The sequence below is a fragment of the Tachyglossus aculeatus genome, chromosome 4 (assembly GCF_015852505.1).
Source record: "Tachyglossus aculeatus isolate mTacAcu1 chromosome 4, mTacAcu1.pri, whole genome shotgun sequence".
NCBI classification, from domain to species: domain Eukaryota; kingdom Metazoa; phylum Chordata; class Mammalia; order Monotremata; family Tachyglossidae; genus Tachyglossus; species Tachyglossus aculeatus.
Window position 1 is genome coordinate 42,801,891 of NC_052069.1, and position 20,999 is coordinate 42,822,889.

Below are 20,999 nucleotides of genomic sequence, written 5' to 3' on the forward strand. Positions count from 1 at the left end.
CAAGTTGGCAACATATAGAGACGGTCCCTACCCAATAGTGGGCTCACAGTCTAAAAGGCTGTTCTCTCCCCTTGGCCACTGGTAATTGCCTCAACAGGCAAAATCACTCTGGCACGCGGAAACCCCGATTTTGAGGCAGGAGCAATTCACAGGCACTTCCGAGACCTAAAAACACAAAATAATATCTGGAAAAAGTTAAAGGATAACCTACAGAATACAGGGGTACTTACTTGTAAAGGCGTGGCACAAGTGTACAGAGTGTTCTGTTGAACGGTCTGCAAATGTCTTATCAGGTGCTTGGGACCGATAGACCAGCCAAGCTGAAAAAAGACAAGCAAAGGGAGGCCTTTTAAGTAAAATCTACTCCTGAATACAAAGGGGTTGAGCATTTTCAAGTAATAATAATAATAATAACAATAATGATGGCATTTATTATATGTTTGCAAGTATTTATTACTCTATTTTACTTGTACATATTCTATTTATTTTATTTTGTTAATATGTTTTGTTTTGTTGTCTGTCTCCCCCTTCTAGACTGTCAGCCCGCTGTTGGGTAGGGACTGTCTCCAGATGTTGCCAACTTGTACTTCCCAAGCGCTTAGTACAGTGCTCTGCACACAGTAAGCGCTCAATAAATACGATTGATTGATTGATGGATTGATTTTGTTGTCTGTCTCCCCCTTCTAGACTGTGAGCCCACTGATGGGTAGGGACCGTCTCTAAATGTTGCCAACTTGTACTTCCCAAGCGCTTAGTACAGTGCTCTGCACACAGTAAGCGCTCAATAAATATGATTGATTGATTGATGGATTGATTTTGTTTGTCTGTCTCCCCCTTCTAGACTGTGAGCCCACTGATGGGTAGGGACCGTCTCTATATGTTGCCCACTTGTATACTTCCCAAGTGCTTAGTACAGTGCTCTGCACACAGTAAGCGCTCAATAAATACGATTGATTGATTGATGGATTGATTTTGTTGTCTGTCTCCCCCTTCTAGACTGTGAGCCCACTGTTGGGTAGGGACCGTCTCTATATGTTGCCAACTTGTACTTCCCAAGCGCTTAGTACAGTGCTCTGCACACAGTAAGCGCTCAATAAATACAATTGATTGATTTTGTTGTCTGTCTCCCCCTTCTAGACTGTGAGCCCGCTGTTGGGTAGGAACCGTCTAACTTGTACTTCCCAAGCGCTTAGTACAGTGCTGTACACACAGTAAGCGCTCAATAAATACGATTGAATTTATTAAGCGCTTACTATGTGCAAAGCACCGTTCTAAGCGCTGGGGAGGTTCCAAGGTGATCAGGTTGTCCCACGGGGGGCTCACTGTCTCAATCCCCATTTCACAGATGAGGTAACTGAGGCCCAGAGAAGTGAAGTCACTTGCCCAAAGTCACACTGCTGACAGTTGGCGGAGCCGGGATTTGAACCCATGACCTCTGACTCCAAAGCCCGGGCTCTTTCCATTGAGCCACGCTGCTTCTCTATTCAAGTAATAGACCATTTTAATCAATTGATCAATCACTGGTATTTACTGAGGGTTTATTGTAGGCCGTAATAAGCTCACGAGGGAGTACGATTCAACAGAGTTGGTAGACACGTTCCCTGCCCACAACAAGCTTCCTGACGCCCCTATAAAATGATGTAACCACATTCATTCATTCATTCGATCGTATTTATTGAGCACTTACTGTGTGCAGAGCACTGTACTAAGCGCTTGGGAAGTACAAGTCGGCAACATCTAGAGACGGTCCCTACCCAACAACGGGCTCACGGTCTAGAAGACGAAGGAGCGTGGCTCAGTGAAAAGAGCCCGGGCTTTGGAGTCAGAGGTCATGGTTCAAATCCCGGCTCCGCCAACTGTCAGCTGCGTGACTTTGGGCAAGTCACTTAACTTCTCTGTGCCTCAGTTATCTCATCTGTAAAATGGGGATTAAGACTGTGAGCCCCCTGTGGGACAACCCGATCACCTTGTAATTTCCCCAGCGCTTAGAACAGTGCTTTCCACATAGTAAGCGCTTAATAAATGCCATTATTAGAAGGGGGAAGTGCGCAGGCCTTGCACTTGGACTTCCACTCTTTATCATCATCAATCGTATTTATTGAGCGCTTACTATGTGCAGAGCACTGTACTAAGCGCTTGATTAGGAGCGCTTTTATTCACTCTTTATTCACCCTTCCCCCAGAACTTGCGTTCATAGTCCAGCGCTTAGAAGGAATCAATCAATCAATCAAATCAACCGTATTGATTGAGCGCTTACTGTGTGCAGAGCGCTGTACTAAGGGCTTGGGAAGTACAAGTTGGTAACCTATAGAGACGGTCCCTACCCAACAGTGGGCTCACAGTCTAGAAGGGGGAGACGGAGAAGGAATTGTCACCACCCTTCCAAGGAGCATAACGATCGGGGCTCCGAACTTCCTTTTTTTGGTGGAGGGGGAGGAGACCGGTCAAAAATCTCCCCGAGGGAAATGTTCCCAGAAATGGCCCACGTAGGCTCTACCGAGTCAGAGACCGGAACAGCGCGTGAACACCCAGGGCCTGAAGGAACCCCAGAACCAGCCCTCGGTTGTAATCCGGTCACCTTCCCTTTAACGCGCAGTCCGGAGAGCAGAACGGTCCGACGGCTGGAGACTGTGAGCCAGCGGGGTTCTCCAGAACCAATCAATCAATCAATCGTATTTACTGAGCGCTTACTGTGTGCAGAGCGCTGTACTAAGCGCTTGGGAAGTACAAGTTGGCAACATACAAAGACGGTCCCTACACAACAGTGGGCTCACAGTCTAGTCCCCTCCTCAAAAATCTCCAGTGGCTACCAATCAATCTGCGCATCAGGCAGAAACTCCTCACCCTGGGCTTCAAGGCTGTCCATCCCCTCGCCCCCTCCTACCTCACCTCCCTTCTCTCCTTCTACTGCCCAGCCCATACCCTCCGCTCCTCCACCGCTAATCTCCTCACTGTACCTCGTTCTCGCCTGTCCCGCCATCGACCCCCGGCCCCCGTCATCCCCCGGGCCTGGAACGCCCTCCCTCTGCCCCTCCACCAAGCTCGCTCTCTTCCTCCCTTCAAGGCCCTACTGAGAGCTCACCTCCTCCAGGAGGCCTTCCCAGACTGAGCCCCTTCCTTCCTCTCCCCCTCGTCCCCCTCTCCATCCCCCCCATCTTACCTCCTTCCCTTCCCCACAGCACCTGTATATATGTATAGATGTTTGTACATATTTATTACTCAATTTATTTATTTTACTTGTACATATCTATTCTATTTATTTTATTTTGTTAGCATGTTTGGTTTTGTTCTCTGTCTCCCCCTTTTAGACTGTGAGCCCACTGCTGGGTAGGGACCGTCTCTATATGTTGCCAACTTGTACTTCCCAAGCGCTTAGTACAGTGCTCTGCACACAGTAAGCGCTCAATAAATACGATTGATGATGATGATGATGATAGAAGGGGGAGACAGAGAACAAAACCAAACATATTAACAAAATAAAATCAGAAGGAAGAAGCAGCATGGCCTAGTGAAAAGTGAAAAGTGGGTGTCACCTGTCGCGTGACCTTGGGCAAATCACTTCACTTCTCTGGGCCTCGGGTTCCTCAGCTGTAAAATGAGGATTAAATCCCTTTCCTCCCTACTCCTTAGACTTGTGAGCCCGCTGTGGAACAAGGACTGTGTCCGGCCCGGTGGTTCAGCATCTACTCCAGTACAGTGCTCGGCACAGAGTGAGCGTTTAATGAATATTAAATATTAATATTTAATTAATATTAATACTAAATAATATTTAACGACTATTATTATTATTATTAGATTGGGATGACAGCTCCTGAGAGGGATTGGCTTAGTGCAGGGCTGATGGTGGCGGTTTAGTCAGCGTATGTGGCTCAGCGGAAGAGAGCCCGGGCTTTGGAGTCGGAGGTCGTGGGTTCAAACCCCGGCTCCACCAATTGTCAGCTGTGTGACTTTGGGCAAGTCACTTCACTTCTCTGGGCCTCAGTTACCTCGTCTGGAAAACGGGGATTAAGACGGTGAGCCCCCCGTGGGACGACCTGATCACCTTGTAACCTCCCCAGCGCTTAGAACAGTGCTTTGCACATAGTAAGCGCTTAATAAATGTCATCAAGTATTACTGGCTCAGTGGAAAAGAGCCCGGGCTTTGGAGTCGGAGGTCGTGGGTTCAAACCCCGGCTCCACCAATTGTCAGCTGTGTGACTTTGGGCAAGTCACCTCACTTCTCTGGGCCTCAGTTACCTCGTCTGGAAAATGGGGATTCAGACTGTGAGCCCCCAGAGGGACAACCTGATCACCTTGTAACCTCCCCAGCGCTTAGAACAGTGCTTTGCACATAGTAAGCGCTTAATAAATGTCATCAATTATTATTGGCTCAGCGGAAAAGAGCCCGGGCTTTGGAGTCGGAGGTAGTGGGTTCAAACCCCGGCTCCACCAATTGTCAGCTGTGTGACTTTGGGCAAGTCACTTAACTGCTCTGGGCCTCGGTTACCTCGTCTGGAAAATGGGGATTCAGACTGTGAGCCCGCAGAGGGACAACCTGATCACCTTGTAACCTCCCCAGCGCTTAGAACAGTGCTTTGCACATAGTAAGCGCTTAATAAATGCCATCATTATTATTATTGTTATTATTATCACCTACCCCTCTTTTCATCTACCCCACCTCCTAAAGCCCTACCGTTGCACAAAATGAAAAACTGGCACCTCTAATCTCAGACCCTTCCCGTACGTAACCTAGGCCAGCTCCATGTGAATACCTTACCGATAGCACATTAAATCTAACCAAAACTGGGCATGTGTTCTAATTTGATCAACTTGTACTTCCCAAGCGCTTAGTACAGTGCTCTGCACACAGTAAGCGCTCAATAAATACGATTGATTGATTGATTGATTGTTCAATTTGGAGCTGGCTTCCTCCTAGCCCTTTGCCGACCCGTGTCTTTTCGCTGGGTCGAATGTAAATGTACTGAAGACCCACAGAAGAAACAAAGAAAATGCTTTTGTTTTTATTTTAAAGAAACTAAGATTATCACAATGAAATTAGAGAAATTAGCCCTTTGCTGACCCGTGTCTTTTCGCTGGGTCGAATGTCAACGTACTGAAGGCCCACAGAAGAAACAAAGAAAATGCCTTTGCTTTTATTTTAAAGAAACGAAGATTATCACAATGAAATTAGAGAAAAATTTAGTGTGGGAAAAAATGTCTCACTGAGGTGACACACTGAAAGGACCCTTTAAAATATGTTCAAATTCTCTATGCCTCAGTTTTCTCATTTGTAAAATGGGAAAGAAATAGCTCTTCTTCGTCCTGAAACCTTAGTACAGTGCTTAGTACAGTGCTCTGCACACAGTAAGCGCTCAATAAATACGACTGAATGAATGAAACCGTGAGCCCTGGTGGGACAGGGCCGCGTTGTCTGATCTGATTATCCTGTGTCGACCCCAGCGTTTAGCACATAGTAAGGGCTTAACAAATGCCACACTGATTATTATCCCGAGCTTAATATTTCCCGGGTAAGATTTTTAAAAATTTTCCCGCTACTCGTTGTTATCCTTACAGAAACTTAAGCAGAGCTGAATTCAGCTCTGAAAATAAAATCTTTGGGTTTTTTTTTTTTCCTGTTTGCATTTGCCACAAAATAATGCTATGAAAGCTCCTGGGCATGTTGTGTAAAACACAAAGGCGAGTGATGTCATCTGTTCATATATTAAAAAAGCCCTAATTATTTTCCCTTTCTAAATGGACCATTATCATGACTTATAAAGACAACGGGCGACAAAAAGAGTAGTAGCAGCTGAGAGAAAATACTAATTGTAATTACGTGGGGGCTTCAATGAGCAATGTGCCTTCAAATGACATAGAAGAAAGAAAATATTCAACTAAGATATAAAGGATTGTACTTTTTAAATCAATTGAGCTTTCTTATTCTTCTCACCTTCCAGCCAGTCACACTGAATGTCTTTCCAGCGCTCCCTATGGTTATTGTTCTGTCCCACATACCTGGTAAAGAAGCTGGAGAAAAAGAAAATTTAATCAGATTCACGGCTATCGAATCTACATTCCGTCCAATTTCGAAACATAACTTACGCCAGGTTTGAAATGCATGATATTGCACCAAAAATATTAATAATCTGTCTTTGAATGAGGCAGTACTTATTTCCTTCAGGGATACTCTAAAGGAAATAAAATATGCCTACTAAAGGTTTTAATCCGAATAAGTTCTTCAATAAAACTAAGGATTTACAGAGCTTGGGAAAACACACTGGGATGGTTTTAGTGCACGTTTAGTTTGAAATGATGCGGTCATAAACCCGAGGTCTAAAAAATGAGGTATTTAAAGTAGTATTTGAAGCAGATTGCACAAATAAATAAACCCTAAAAAAACGTAAGTACACCATGAGTGTCTAGGCATGAATGAACAAGAAGGAGAAGGTCCGATTGAATCAGAGAGACTCATCAGGCAGAGACAGAATCATAAGTGAAAATTAAAAAAAAAATCCAGAAACTATGTTCTTGATAGGGAGATTAGCTCTTATTACTGCTATTGATGGGAGGGGATACAATCGATAAGGAATATTATTTTCCTTAAAATTTTAAGACAGTTCTAGCTATGGCACATAATTTTTGTGTACTAAAAGAAATACCACTAGATAATAATAATAAGCACTTAATACCGCGCAAGCGCTTAGTACATTGCTCTGCACACAGTAAGTGCTCAATACATACGAGTGAATGAATGAATAATAATTTTGGTATTTGTTAAGCGCTTACTATGTGCAAAGCACTGTTCTAAGCACTGGGGAGGATACGAGGTGATCAGGTCGTCCCATGTGGGGCTCACAATCTTAATTCCCGTTTTAATCAATCAATCAATCGTATTTATTGAGCTCTTACTGTGTGCAGAGCACTGTACTAAGCGCTTGGGAAGTACAAATTGGCAACATATAGATGTTTTAGAGATGAGGGAAGTGAGGCACAGAGAAGTGAAGGGAGGTGTCCAAAGTCCCCCAGCTGACAAGCGGCGGAGCCGGGATTTGAACCCATGACCTCTGACTCCCAAGCCCGGGCTCTTTCCACTGAGCCACGCTGCTTCTCATGGCCCATGTCACGTTTTTCTAGGTGGTCAAAGAAAGTCTAAGCTTGACCCAGGCAACAAACCCAAGTTTCGCTTCAAGGACGGGCAGGGGAATAAGATTTCTCCAAAGCAGCAGGGAGGACAGGTGAATTAGTTGTAATTAGTTTGCCCATGATGATTCACAAAAACCTGAACACCCCATAAACCCCTCGATGTTTGGGGGACATCTTCCTCCCTTCAAAGCCCTACTGAGAGCTCACCTCCTCCAGGAGGCCTTCCCACACTGAGGCCCCTTTTTCCTCTCCTCCTCCCCACCCCCCCAGCCCTACCTCCTTCCCCTCCCCACAGCACCTGTATATATATTTGTACAGATTTATTACTCTATTTTACTTGTACATATCTGCTATTCCATTTATTTTGTTAATGATTCATTCAATCATATTTATTGAGCGCTTACTGTGTGCAGAGCACTGTACTAAGCACTTGGGAAGTCCAAGTTGGTAACATATAGAGACGGTCCCTACCCAACAGTGGGCTCACAGTCTAGAAGGGGGAGACAGAGAACAAAACATATTAACAAAATGAAATAAATAGAATAAATATGTACAAGTAAAATAAAGTATAATGAATAAATAAATAGAGTAATAATAGATGCACATCCAGCTTTGATTCTATTTGTTCGGACAATTTTGACACCTGTCTACATGTTTTGTTTTGTTGCATCAGAAGCTGCAGCACGAAACAGCAGCCCAGCAAGAGTATGCACTCCAGCTTCAAAAGAAAGAAGAATTTTTAATAGAAAAGGAGGAGACACTACCTCAACACGAAGCTGCCCTGACTAAAATCCAAGGTGTTGAAGAGGAAATTCATGCTAAATTTCAAATTTTAAAGGAGGTATGGGAGCGTATCGATTCTGAGCTTTGGTTTAAGTTGCTTTCTCCTGGTGGTCAATTCCTCCAATTTTTATATGTCTGTACATATTTATTACTCTATTTATTTATTTATTTTACTTGTACCTATCTATTCTATTTATTTTATTTTGTTAGTATGTTTGGTTTTGTTGTCTGTCTCCCCCTTCTAGACTGTGAGCCCACTGTTGGGTAGAGACCGTCTCTATATGTTGCCAGCTTGTACTTCCCAAGCGCTTAGTACAGTGCTCTGCACACAGTAAGCGCTCAATAAATACGATTGATTGATTGACTGATTGTCTGTCTCCCCCTCCTAGACCGTGAGCCCGTTGTTGGGTAGGGGCCGTCTCCAGATGTTGCCGACTTGGACTTCCCAAGCGTTTAGTCCAGTGCTCTGCACACAGTAAGCGCTCAATAAATATGATTGAATGAAATGAATTCCGAATCTGAAATTCAAGGAAGCCCGGAGAAAGCAATACCAACTTCTGAGCCCTGGCCGGGCGACCAGAACTTGTACGGATCACGGCAGTGTAAGGCCAGCCTCGAAGTATCAATCAATCATATGGATTGAGTAATCAATCAATCAATCAATCGTATTTATTGAGCGCTTACAGTGTGCAGAGCACTGTACTAAGCGCTTGGGAAATACAAGTTGGCAACATATAGAGACAGTCCCTACCCAACAGTGGGTGGCTTGCACTGACTCCATTACGGGCTCTCTTCAACAACCCGCCGCGTAACCCATGTAGGCCGTCTCTTTCCTCACCATTTTCTGGCATTCTTGAATGAAATCAACCACAAGAAAGACTAAACTCCAACATTTTGTTTGCGTGGCAAAGTCTAAGCAGTTAGAAACACCAGATTCTACAAGCAAGACTTCATTTACCAGCGGGTTTCATTCATTCTACAGGTTAACTCTACCTACCCACGTTTGAAAATCAATCAATCAATCAATCGTATTTATTGAGCGCTTACTATGTGCAGAGCACTGTACTAAGCGCTTGGGAAGTACAAATTGGCATCACATAGAGACAGTCCCTACCCAACAGTGGGCTCACAGTCTAAAAGGGGGAGACAGAGAACAGAACCAAACATACCAACAAAATAAAATAAGTAGGATAGAAATGTACAAGTAAAATAAATAAATAAACAAATAAATAAATAAATAAATAAATAGAGTAATAAATATGTGCAACCGTATATACATATATACAGGTGCTGTGGGGAAGGGAAGGAGGTAAGACGGGGGGATGGAGAGGGGGACGAGGGGGAGAGGAAAGAAGGGGCTCAGTCTGGGAAGGCCTCCTGGAGGAGGTGAAAATGAGGCACACTGCTTCATGACTACTCTGGAAATTAAATGAGATAAATAATAATCATAATAATGGCATTTGTGAAGCGCTTACTATGTGCAAAGCACCGTTCTGAGCGCCGGGGGGGATACAAGGCGATCAGGTTGTCCCACGTGGGGCTCACAGTCTTCATCCCCATTTTACAGGTGAGGTCACTGAGGCACAGAGAATAATAATGATAGCATTTATTAAGCGCTCATTATGTGCAAAGCACCGTTCTAGGGGCTGGGGAGATTGCAAGGTGATCAGGTTGTCCCACGTGGGGCTCACAGTCAATCCCCATTTTACAGTTGAGGTAATTGAGGCACGGAGAAGTGATTTGCCCAAAGTCACGCAGCTGACAACTGGCGGAGCTGGGATTTGAACCCATGACCTCTGACTCCAAAGCCCGGGCTGTTTCCACTGAGCCGCCATGCTGCTTCTCAAGAGAAGTTAGAGAAGCAGGTGATCAGGTTGTCCCACGTGGGGCTCACAGTCAATCCCCATTTTACAGATGAGGTAACTGAGGCCCAGAGAAGTGAAGTGACTCGCCCAGAGTCACCCAGGTGACAAGTGGCGGAGCCGGGATTAGAACCCATGACCGCTGACTCCCAAGCCCGGGCTTTTCCCACTGAGCCACGCTGCTTCGGAAATCTAATTTCACTTTTCAGGAAATGGTAACTACAGAGTCCCACGTGGAATCCGGAGATATTTTTTCCCTTTAATTGAGGTGTTTCCTTGCTCACCAATTCTGGAAGGCAGTGACCTCATTTGAGGAACCAACAAATTCATCCCGTCCATCTACCTCGAGTTTTGAAGAGGACTTAACCTCTCCGTATATAGGGAGACTGGGTATAATAGATGGGGAAGTGAAAGGGTAAAGAAGGGGAAACTTGGGTAAATGGGGAGAAACCCAAGAAAACTTTACGGTCTGAGATTTTTCTGAGGTTTTTTTAAATTAAAAGTATCTGTTAAGCACTTACTATTTCTAGACTGTGAGCCTGTTTCTAGACTGTGAACCCGTTTCTAGACTGTGAGCCCGTTGTTGGGTAGGGACCGTCTCTATATGTTGCCGATTTGTACTTCCCAAGCGCTTAGTACAGTGCTCTGCACACAGAAAGCGCTCAATAAATACGATTGAATGAATGGATATAAGCTAGGCAGGTCGGACACAGTCTGTCTTCCACGTGGACTCACGGCTTTAATTCCCATTTACAGATGGGTTGAGCCACAGAGGAGTTACTCTATTTATTACTCTATTTATTTATTATTACTCTATTTATTTATTTATTTTACTTGTACATATCTATTCTATTTATTTTATTTTGTTAGTATGTTTGGGTTTGTTCTCTGTCTCCCCCTTTTAGACTGTGAGCCCACTGTTGGGTCGGGACCGTCTCTAGATGTTGCCGATTTGTACTTCCCAAGCGCTTAGTACAGTGCTCTGCACACAGAAAGCGCTCAATAAATACAATTGAATGAATGGATATAAGCTAGTCATGTCGGACTCAGTCCGTCTTCCACGTGGACTCACGGCTTTAATTCCCATTTACAGATGGGTTGAGCCACAGAGGAGTTACTCTATTTATTTATTATTACTCTATTTATTTATTTATTTATTTTACCTGTACATATCTATTCTATTTATTTTATTTTGTTAGTATGTTTGGGTTTGTTCTCTGTCTCCCCCTTTTAGACTGTGAGCCCGCCGTTGGGTAGGGACCGTCTCTATGTGTTGCCGATTTGTACTTCCCAAGCGCTTAGTACAGTGCTCTGCACACAGAAAGCGCTCAATAAATACGATTGAATGAATGGATATAAGCTAGGCAGGTCGGACACAGTCCGTCTTCCACGTGGACTCACGGCTTTAATTCCCATTTACAGATGGGTTGAGCCACAGAGAAGTTACTCTATTTATTTATTTATTTATTATTACTCTATTTGTTTATTTTACTTGTACATATCTATTCTATTTATTTTGTTAGTATGTTCGGGTTTGTTCTCTGTCTCCCCCTTTTAGACTGTGAGCCCGCTGTTGGGTAGGGCCTGTCTCTATATGTTGCCAACTTGTACTTCCCAAGTGCTTAGTACAGTGCTCTGCACACAGTAAGCGCTCAATAAATACGATTGATTGATTGAATTTCACGAGTATTAATAAATCAATAATCAATAAATACAATTGATTGATTGATTGAAATGTGGCAGAGGCAGGATTAGAACACAGGTCCTCTGACTCCCGGCCCTTGCTCTTTCTATGCTGCTTAGATTTTGAGAACTATTTTCAGTGGGGGGCTTACGGACAAACGTGTCCGTTGGATCTCCATCCCCCCGTCTTACCTCCTTCCCTTCCCCACAGCACCTGTATATATGGTTGTACATATTTATTACTCTATTTATTTATTTATTTATTTATTTATTTATTTTACTTGTACATTTCTATCCTACTTATTTTATTTTGTTGGTATGTTTGGTTCTGTTCTCTGTCTCCCCCTTTTAGACTGTGAGCCCACTGTTGGGTAGGGACTGTCTCTATGTGATGCCAATTTGTACTTCCCAAGCGCTTAGTACAGTGCTCTGCACATAGTAAGCGCTCAATAAATACGATTGATTGATTGATTGATTGATTGATTTGCTGGAAACCATAAACGTTCGTAGTTACAGCCTGAGGTGGCTTTAACTCATAAGAGGATTACTCATTTAGAGAAGTCAGCTAGAGGGTGGAAATATGATGGAGAGTTCTACATTAAGGAAAGCTGCCCATCTGAAAGTAAAAAGACAGTGCTAATCCCATGATATATGGCTGGCAATCTTCCCTATATACTTTTTAAAAAAACCACGGCCAGTCTCTGCAAATTGATGTTAACAGCCAGTTTGCATCTTTCGTGCAACAAGTATCACAGCACTTGGTGGAATATGTAAAGTTAAATGGAGAAAGCCTGCACTCTCTAAATACTGAAATAGTGGATGCGTCTCCTTTTCTTATTTTATCTCCACCGACTGTTACCAAAACGAAAAAACCCGAGTTAAAAAACGTCTTGCTTCTCTCCAGTAACAAGACTTTATCAGGGACATTTTTACCACAGAGGTTTTTATGGTTTGTAGGGTTAGGCAGTAAACTGTAAGAACGTGCAGAACGATCCATTAAAACGAATACTGCTAAACTGTATTAACCAAAACTCTTAACGCGTTATCAGATTAGCGTCTATACCCATTTTATATGGAGCATAAAATACCGTTTGTACATTAGAGAAGCAGCGTGGCTCAGTGGAAAGAGCCCGGACTTTGGAGTCGGAGGTCATGGGTTCAAATCTTGGCTCCGCCAATTGTCAGCTGTGGGACTTTGGGCAAGTCACGTCACTTCTCTGGGCCTCAGTTGCCTCATCTGTGAAATGGGGATGAAGACCGTGAGCCCCCCGTGGGACAACTTGATCAACTTGTAACCTCCCCAGCGCTTAGAACAGTGCTTTGCACAAAGTAAGTGTATTCAATCATATTTATTGAGCTCTTACTGTGCACAGAGCACTGTACTAAATGCTTGGGAAGTACAAGTATCCTTTTCCCACCTTCAGAAGCAAGGATGATGGCATCCTACTTTTACAACTTTTCTACAGTGGGACAGATATTCAGCAACCCTTTCAAAAAATTAGAATTACAAATAAATACAATTGACCGACTGCTCCTCTGGGATCCTTTCACCTCAGTCGAGCAGCGTGGCTTCGGGGAAAAAGCACATGCTTAAAAGTCAGAGGTTCAAATCCCAGCTCCGCTATGCCATTATTATTATTATTAGATACTTCTTTTAAAAACCTAAAATAATAATAATAATAATTTTGGCATTTGTTAAGCACTTACTATGTGCAAAGCACCGTTCTAAGTGCTGGGGAGGATACAAGGTGATCAGGTTGTCCCATGTGGGGCTCACAAGCTTAATCCCCATTTGACAGATGAGGTCACTGAGGCATAGAGAAATTAAGTGACTTCCCCAAAGTCACACAGCTGACAAGTGGCGGAGACGGGATTCAAACCCATGACCTCTGACTCCCAACCTCTCTTTCCACTGAGCCACACTGCTTCTCATCTGATTTACATGCCTTTTAAATCTGATTTAAGTGCCTCTTAAATCTGATTTAAGTGCCTCTTAAATCTGATTTAAGTGCCTCTTTTCCCTGTGATTTTCTACAGAGAAAAACCCACACAGAAAATCACCACCGGAAATAGGGTCAGAACTATCGGGCCTTTGAATAAAACAACAAGAGCCCATTTTGAGGGCCAGCACGCGGCAAACTCACGCGGCCTCTGCTCCCTTCCTTTCTACGTCTGGTCTCCGAAATGCGGCAACTGTCTAATTTCAACTGGTGGGGACTCTCCTCTGATCATCATCGTCATCAATCGTATTTATTGAGCGCTTACTGTGTGCAGAGCGCCGTACGAAGCGCTTGGGAAGTCCAAGTTGGCAACATCTAGAGACAGTCCCTACCCAACGGTGGGCTCACAGTCTAAAAGGGGGAGACAGGGAACAAAACCAAACATACTAACAAAATAAAATAAATGGAACAGATATGTACAAGTAAAATCAATCAATAAATAGAGTAACAAATATGTACAAACATATAGACATATATACAGGTGCTGTGGGGAAGGGTGATCCCCTTCATAACCTTGCCATCGCAAAAATCGACGGCCTCCCCGTATTCCGCGCCGCCCCCGACTTTCCAGGCAATTTCCCAGTGGGAGATTGAGATTCTGTAAGGCGCACCACCAGCTTTGAATCAATCAATCAATCAATCAGTCGTATTTATTGAGCGCTTACTATGTGCAGAGCACTGTACTAAGCGCTTGGGAAGTACAACTTGGCAACAATTTGAAGCAATTTGAAGCACCGTGGCCTAATGGACTGAGCTTGGGCCTGGGAGTTCATTCATTCAGTCGTATTTATTGAGCGCTTCCTGTGTGCAGAGCACTGGACTAAGCGCTTGGGAAGTCCAAGTCGGCAACATCTAGAGGTGGAAGCCGGAATGAGTTAGATGAAAGTTGTCTTGCACTTCCCCTCTTCTTCCCCACTTTCCTCTCTCTCTTCAGGAAAGGGGAGTGAGGATGGAGAATTCATTCACTCAATCGTATTTACTGAGCGCCTACCGTGTACAGAGCACTGGACTAAGCGCTTGGGAAGTCCAAGGCGGCAACATCTAGAGGTGGAAGCCGGAATGAGTTAGATGAAAGTTGTCTTGCACTTCCCCTCTTCTTCCCCACTTTCCTCTCTCTCTTCAGGAAAGGGGAGTGATGATGGAGAATTCATTCACTCAGTTGTATTTACTGAGCGCCTACCGTGTACAGAGCACTGTACGAAGTGCTTGGGAAGTCCAAGTCGGCAACATCTAGAGGTGGAAGCCGGAATGAGTTAGACGAAAGTTGTCTTGCACTTCCCCTCTTCTTCCCCACTTTCCTCTCTCTCTTCAGGAAAGGGGAGTGATGATGGAGAATTCATTCACTCAATCGTATTTATTGAGCGCCTACCGTGTACAGAGCACTGTACGAAGCGCTTGGGAAGTCCCAGGCGGCAACATCTAGAGGTGGAAGCCGGAATGAGTTAGAAGAAAGTTGTCTTGCACTTCCCCTCTTCTTCCCCACTTTCCTCTCTCTCTTCAGGAAAGGGGAGTGATGATGGAGAATTCACTCACTCAATCGTATTTATTGAGCGCCTACCGTGTACAGAGCACTGTACTAAGCGCTTGGGAAGTACAAGCCGGCAACATCTAGAGACGGTCCCTACCCAACAACGGGCTCACAGTCTAGAAGAGGGGGACAGACAACAAAACTAAACATGTAGACAGGTGTCAAGGGCCCGGGGTTCGAATCCTTGTCTGCTGTGCTATGACCTCGGGCAAGTTGCCTCACTTCTCTGTGCCTCAGCTACCCCATCTGTAACATGGGGAATAACAGCGCTTAGAACAGTGCTTTGCACATAGTAAGCGCTTAACAAGTACCATCTTTATTATTATTATAAGACCGTGAGCCCCACGTGGGACACGGACTGTGTCCAAACTGATTTCTCTTAGATCCACCCCAGCGCTCCATACAGTGCCTGGCACATAGTCAGTGCGAAACAAATACCAGCGTGGCTCGGTGGAAAGAGCCCGGGCTTTGGAGTCAGAGGTCACGGGGTTCAAATCCCGGCTCTGCCGATTGTCAGCTGTGTGACTTTGGGCAAGTCACTTCACTTCTCTGGGCCTCAGTTCCCTCATCTGTCAAATGGGGATGAAGACCTGTGAGCACCCCGTGGGAAAACCTGATCACCTGGTAACCTCCCCAGCGCTTAGAACAGTGCTTTGCACATAGTAAGTGCTTAATAAATGCCATCATTATTATTATTAAATACCATTACAAAAACAGCTTTCTGGCTGGGGAAAGTGGAAAGCAGCACGGAGAACGAAAACTGCTTGACCTCTTTCTAACGACTCATTTTATTCTATGCCCAGACTGAGCCCCCTTTTTCCTCTCCTCCTCCCCATCCCCCTCACCCTACCTCCTTCCCCTCCCCACAGTACCTGTATATATGTTTCTACAGATTTATTACTCTATTTATTTTACTTGTACATATTTACTATTCTACTTATTTCGCTAATGATGTGCATTTAGCTTTAATTCTATTTGTTCTGGCATCTTGACACCCGTCCACTCGTTTTGTTTTGTTGTCTGTCTCCCCCTTCTAGCCTGTGAGCCCGCTGTTGGGTGGGGACCGTCTCTATACGTTGCCGACTTGTACTTCCCAAGCGCTTCGTACAGGGCTCTGCACACAGTAGGCGCTCAATAAATACGACTGAGTGAATGAATTCTCCATCATCACTCCCCTTTCCTGAAGAGAGAGAGGAAAGTGGGGAAGAAGAGGGGAAATGCAAGCAAATTTCATCAATCAATCAATCAATCAATCGCATTTATTGAGCGCTTACTGTGTGCAGAGCACTGTACTAAGCGCTTCGTATGGTATGTACTAAGCGCTTGGTTAGTTTCATCTAACTCATTCCGGCTTCCACCTCTATTGCCGATTATCGCTCTGTGTTCTAGCCTACCGCAGGCTGTTTCTGCACCAGGCGAATCTAACAGGAGGCTAAAACAGTTGAAATAATTAATTAAAATTAATGTTCACGGCACTAATGGTACCTGATTCGTTTGCTACTTAATAATAGGAGAATTTGCCTTCAGAGGTTCTTTCTGCAGCAGTTTGGAGAGCCCACCTCCTCCAGGAGGCCTTCCCAGACTGAGCCCCCTTTTTCCTCTCCTCCTCCCCATCCCCCCGGCCCTACCTCCTTCCCCTCCCCACAGCACCTGGATATATGTTTGTACAGATTTATTACTCTATTTTCCTTGTACATATTTACTATTCTATTTATTTCGTTAATGATGTGCACTTAGCTTTAATTCTATTTGTTCTGACGTCTTGACACCCGTCCACTTGTTCTGTTTTGTTCTCTGTCTCCCCCTTCTAGACTGTGAGCCCGCTGTTGGGTAGGGACCGTCTCTATATGTTGCCGACTTGTACTTCCCAAGCGCTTAGCCCAGCGCTCTGCACACAGTAAGCGCTCAATAAATGATTGAATGAACTGAATGAATGAATGAATGAAGAGCTGAAGAGCGGAGGTTGTCCAGGCAGTGACGGCTGGCATGAGATTGTGTCTCATAAACGCTTCCAGACTGAGGAGATTTCAAGGCCTCTTCACAAGCGCCTCTACTATTTCCTTATTTTCTTTTATTATTATTTTCTTTTTTCTTATTTTCTTTTACTATTTCCTTATTTCCGTATTTTCTACTATACGGTGCTTCCCCGCTCCCCGAGTTCAGACTGCGCAGATTCGGAAGATGGATATGCGACACATCGGGGCAGGAGAAAAGGGGGAACAGGAGTGGGTGGGTGGGTGGAAAGGCCTGAAATATAGTCTCGCTCTGAGGCTCGCGTGCTTTCGGGAAGCAGCGTGGCTCAGTGGAAAGAGCCCGGGCTTTGGAGTCAGAGGTCATGGGTTCAAATCTCGGCTCCGCCAATTAGTAATAATAATAATAATGATGGTATTTGTTAAGCGCATACTATGTGCAAAGCACTGTTCTAAGCGCTGGGGAGGTTACAAGTTGATTAGGCTGTCCCACGGGGGCTCACAGTTTTAATCCCCATTTTACAGTTGAGGTAACTGAGGCCCAGAGAAGTGAAGTGACTTGCCCAAAGTCACACAGCTGACAGTTGGCGGAGCCGGGATTTGAACCCGTGAACTCTGACTCCGAAGCCCGGGCTCTTTCCACTGAGCCGCGCTGCTTCTTCAGCCAATTGTCAGCTGTGTGACTTTGGGCAAGTCACTTCGCTTCTCTGGACCTCAGTTCCCTCGTCTGTAAAATGGGGATTATGACTGTGAGTCCCCCGTGGGACAACCTGATCACCTTGTAACCTCCTCAGCGCTTAGAACAGTGCTTTGCACATAGTAAGCACTTAATAAATGCCGTTATTATTATATCATTATTATATCATCAGGCTGCTCGGAGCAGGTTCAAAGGCCACACTACTGGCATACTCCTCCAAAAGCAATACCGTGTCAGCCTGCCCATCTTCATTACTGTTCTACTGGCATCGGGTTGGCTGAAAACGGATTTTTCGCCTCAAAAATTTGCTTACCTCAGGCAAAATACACCTGCTGTCTCCTAAGACTTGCAACATAATATGCCTCAAACTGTATCACCGCGTAAAATCCAACTTCAAACCTCGTTCACAGTCAAAAAGAGAAGCAGTGTGGCTCAGTGGACAGAGCCCGGGCTTCGGAGTCAGAGGTCACGGGTTCAAATCCAGCTCCGCCAATTGTCTGCTGTGTGACTTTGGGCAAGTCACTTCACTTCTCTGGGCCTCAGTTCCCTCATCTGTAAAATGGGGATGAAGAGTGTGAGCCCCCCGTGGGACAACCTGATCACCTTGTAACCTCCCCAGCCCTTACAACAGTGCTTTGCACATAGTAAGTGCTTAACAAATGCCATCATTATTATTATTAAAAAGGTTTGCAGAGGCATAATTTATTACCATTACTAAAAAACCACATTACTATGTATTTCCAATTTACAAGAGGGAACATAAAGGCCAAAGTGAGTGTTAATCTGGAATGTGAACTTGGGCCTCCCAAAGCTCTGCTTCTGCATGGCAAAGTGGAGAGAACGTAGGTTTGGAAGTCAAAAGGATCTGGCTTCTAATCCCAGTCCTCCACCTGTCCACTGTGTGGCCTTGGGCAAACCACTTAACTGTTTTGTTCCTCAGTTACTTCATCTGTAAAACGGGGATTAAGACGGTGAGCTCCATGTGGGACACGGACTGCGTCCAATCTCATTAATTTGTAACTATCAAAGTGCTCAATAAAGTGCCCGGCACATAGCAGGCGTTCAATAAATACAATTAAAAATAATAAAAAAATAAGCAGTCTCCAACAGGATCCAGTTATCTTGCACTCACTATATTTGCACCTCAATATACGCTAATCTCTCATCTTAAAATCACCTTTCCTAGTAGACAGACTTCTCTTCATTTCTCTACCACAATCTTTTTCTCCCATTTAAATAATCCTTCACCCAGAATGAGCAAATTCCTACTCTGCTAAGGCTCAACAAAAGTTCTCGTCAGCCACTGCTTTCACCAAACTAAGCCACACTTACATGAAAAAGCTGTGTGACAAGATACTTTTGGTACTCAAGGCAAAATCTGGGCTCAAAAATACGTTTCACTTAGTTATATTTCTGGAAAAACACATCCAAGTCTTAAGTGAAACTCCATAAGGCTCAACAAAAGTTCTCTTCAGCCACTGCTTTCACCACACTAAGCCACATTTACATGAAAAAGCTGTGTGACAAGATACTTTTGGTATTCAAGGCAAAATCTGGGCTCAAAAATACATTTCACTTAGTTATATTTCTGGAAAAACACATCCAAGTCTTAAGTGAAACTCCATAAGGCTCAACAAAAGTTCTCTTCAGCCACTGCTTTTACCAAACCATCCGCACTTACATGAAAAAGCTGTGTGACAAGACACTTTTGGTATTCAAGGCAAAGTCTAGGCTCAAAAATATGTTTCACTTAGTTATATTTCTGGAAAAACACATCCAAGTCTTAAGTGAAACTCCATAAGGCTCAACAAAAGTTCTCTTCAGCCACTGCTTTTACCAATCTAGCCACACTTACATGAAAAAGCTGTGTGACAAGATACTTTTGGTACTCAAGGCAAAATCTGGGCTCAAAAATACATTTCACTTAGTTATATTTCTGGAAAAACACATCCAAGTCTTAAGTGAAACTCCATAAGGCTCAACAAAAGTTCTCTTCAGCCACTGCTTTTACCAAATTAGTCACACTTACATGAAAAAGCTGTGTGACAAGACGCTTTTGGTACTGAAGGCAAAGGTCTAGGCTCAAAAATACGTTTCACTTAGTTATATTTCTGGAATAACACATCCAAGTCTAAGTGAAACTCCATAAGGCTCAACAAAAGTTCTCTTCAGCCACTGCTTTTACCAAACTAGCCGCACTTCCATGAGAAAGCTGTGTGACAAGACGCCTTTGGTACTCAAGGCAAAATCTGGGCTCAAAAATACGTTTCACTTAGCTATATTTCTGGAAAAACACATCCAAGTCTTAAGTGAAACTCCATAAAGCTCAACAAAAGTTCTCTCCAGCCACTGCTTTTACCAAACTAGCCACACTTACATGAAAAAGCTGTGTGACAAGACAGTTGGTACTCAAGGCAAAATCTGGGCTCAAAACAACGTTTCACTTAGTTATATTTCTGGAAAAACACATCCAAGTCTAAAGTGAAACTCCACACTATTGATCGCTCTGCATCAATCATAAAACCCTATAGATCCCCCCTTTTAGACTGTGAGCCCACTGCTGGGTAGGGACTGTCTCTATATGTTGCCAACTTGTACTTCCCAAGCGCTTAGTACAGTGCTCTGCACACAGTAAGCGCTCAATAAATACGATTGATGATGATGAACCGTGATTATAGGATATGTTAGATGCGGTCAAAGTGCTGGAGATGCCTGGTGAGGTCTGAACCGTTGAGGACTTTTAGCCATTTTGGCAGATAGGCCCGACGAGAACACGGCGCGCAGGAGCAGATGATGATAAAGCACCACGGCATAACGGACACAGCACAAAGGGAGACTGAAGGTCATGGGTTCTAATCCCGGCTCCGCCACCCGTCCGTCGTGTGACCTTGGGCAACTCACTTAACTTCTCGGTGCCTTTGTGAAATACGGATTGGGACTGTGAGCCCCACGTGGGACAGGGACTGTGTCCAACTCCATTTTCTTGTATCCACCCCAGCTTTTAGTGCGGTACCTGACACACGGTAAGTGCTTAACAAATACCATCCCCTCGCCCCCTCCTACCTCACCTCCCTTCTCTCCTTCTCCAGCCCAGCCCGCACCCTCCGCTCCTCTGCCGCTAATCTCCTCCCCGTGCCTCGTTCTCACCTGTCCCGCTGTCAACCCCCGGTCCACATCATCCCCCTGGCCCGGAATGCCCTCCCTCCACACATCCGCCAAGCTAGCTCTCTTCCTCCCTTCAAAGCCCTACGGAAAGCTCACCTCCTCCAGGAGGCCTTCCCACACTGAGCCCCCCTTTTCCTCTGCTCCTCCTCTCCTCATCGCCCGACTCCCTCCCTCTGCTCTACCCCCCTC

The 20,999-nt window shown here is 44.6% G+C and overlaps 1 protein-coding gene across 4 annotated transcripts in view; it reads right to left on the bottom strand.

The window, feature by feature from the left end:
- KYAT3 (kynurenine aminotransferase 3) overlaps window positions 1-20,999 on the bottom strand; it is a 61,868-nt gene that overhangs the window by 13,274 nt on the left and 27,595 nt on the right. For all 4 annotated transcript variants that reach the window (XM_038745770.1, XM_038745769.1, XM_038745767.1 and 1 more), the window contains 2 exons: window positions 5,930-6,006; window positions 231-320 (listed from right to left, as the gene is read on the bottom strand). In XM_038745770.1, coding sequence (XP_038601698.1) covers window positions 231-320; window positions 5,930-6,006 — 167 coding nt within the window. The remainder of the gene's footprint in view (window positions 1-230; window positions 321-5,929; window positions 6,007-20,999) is intronic.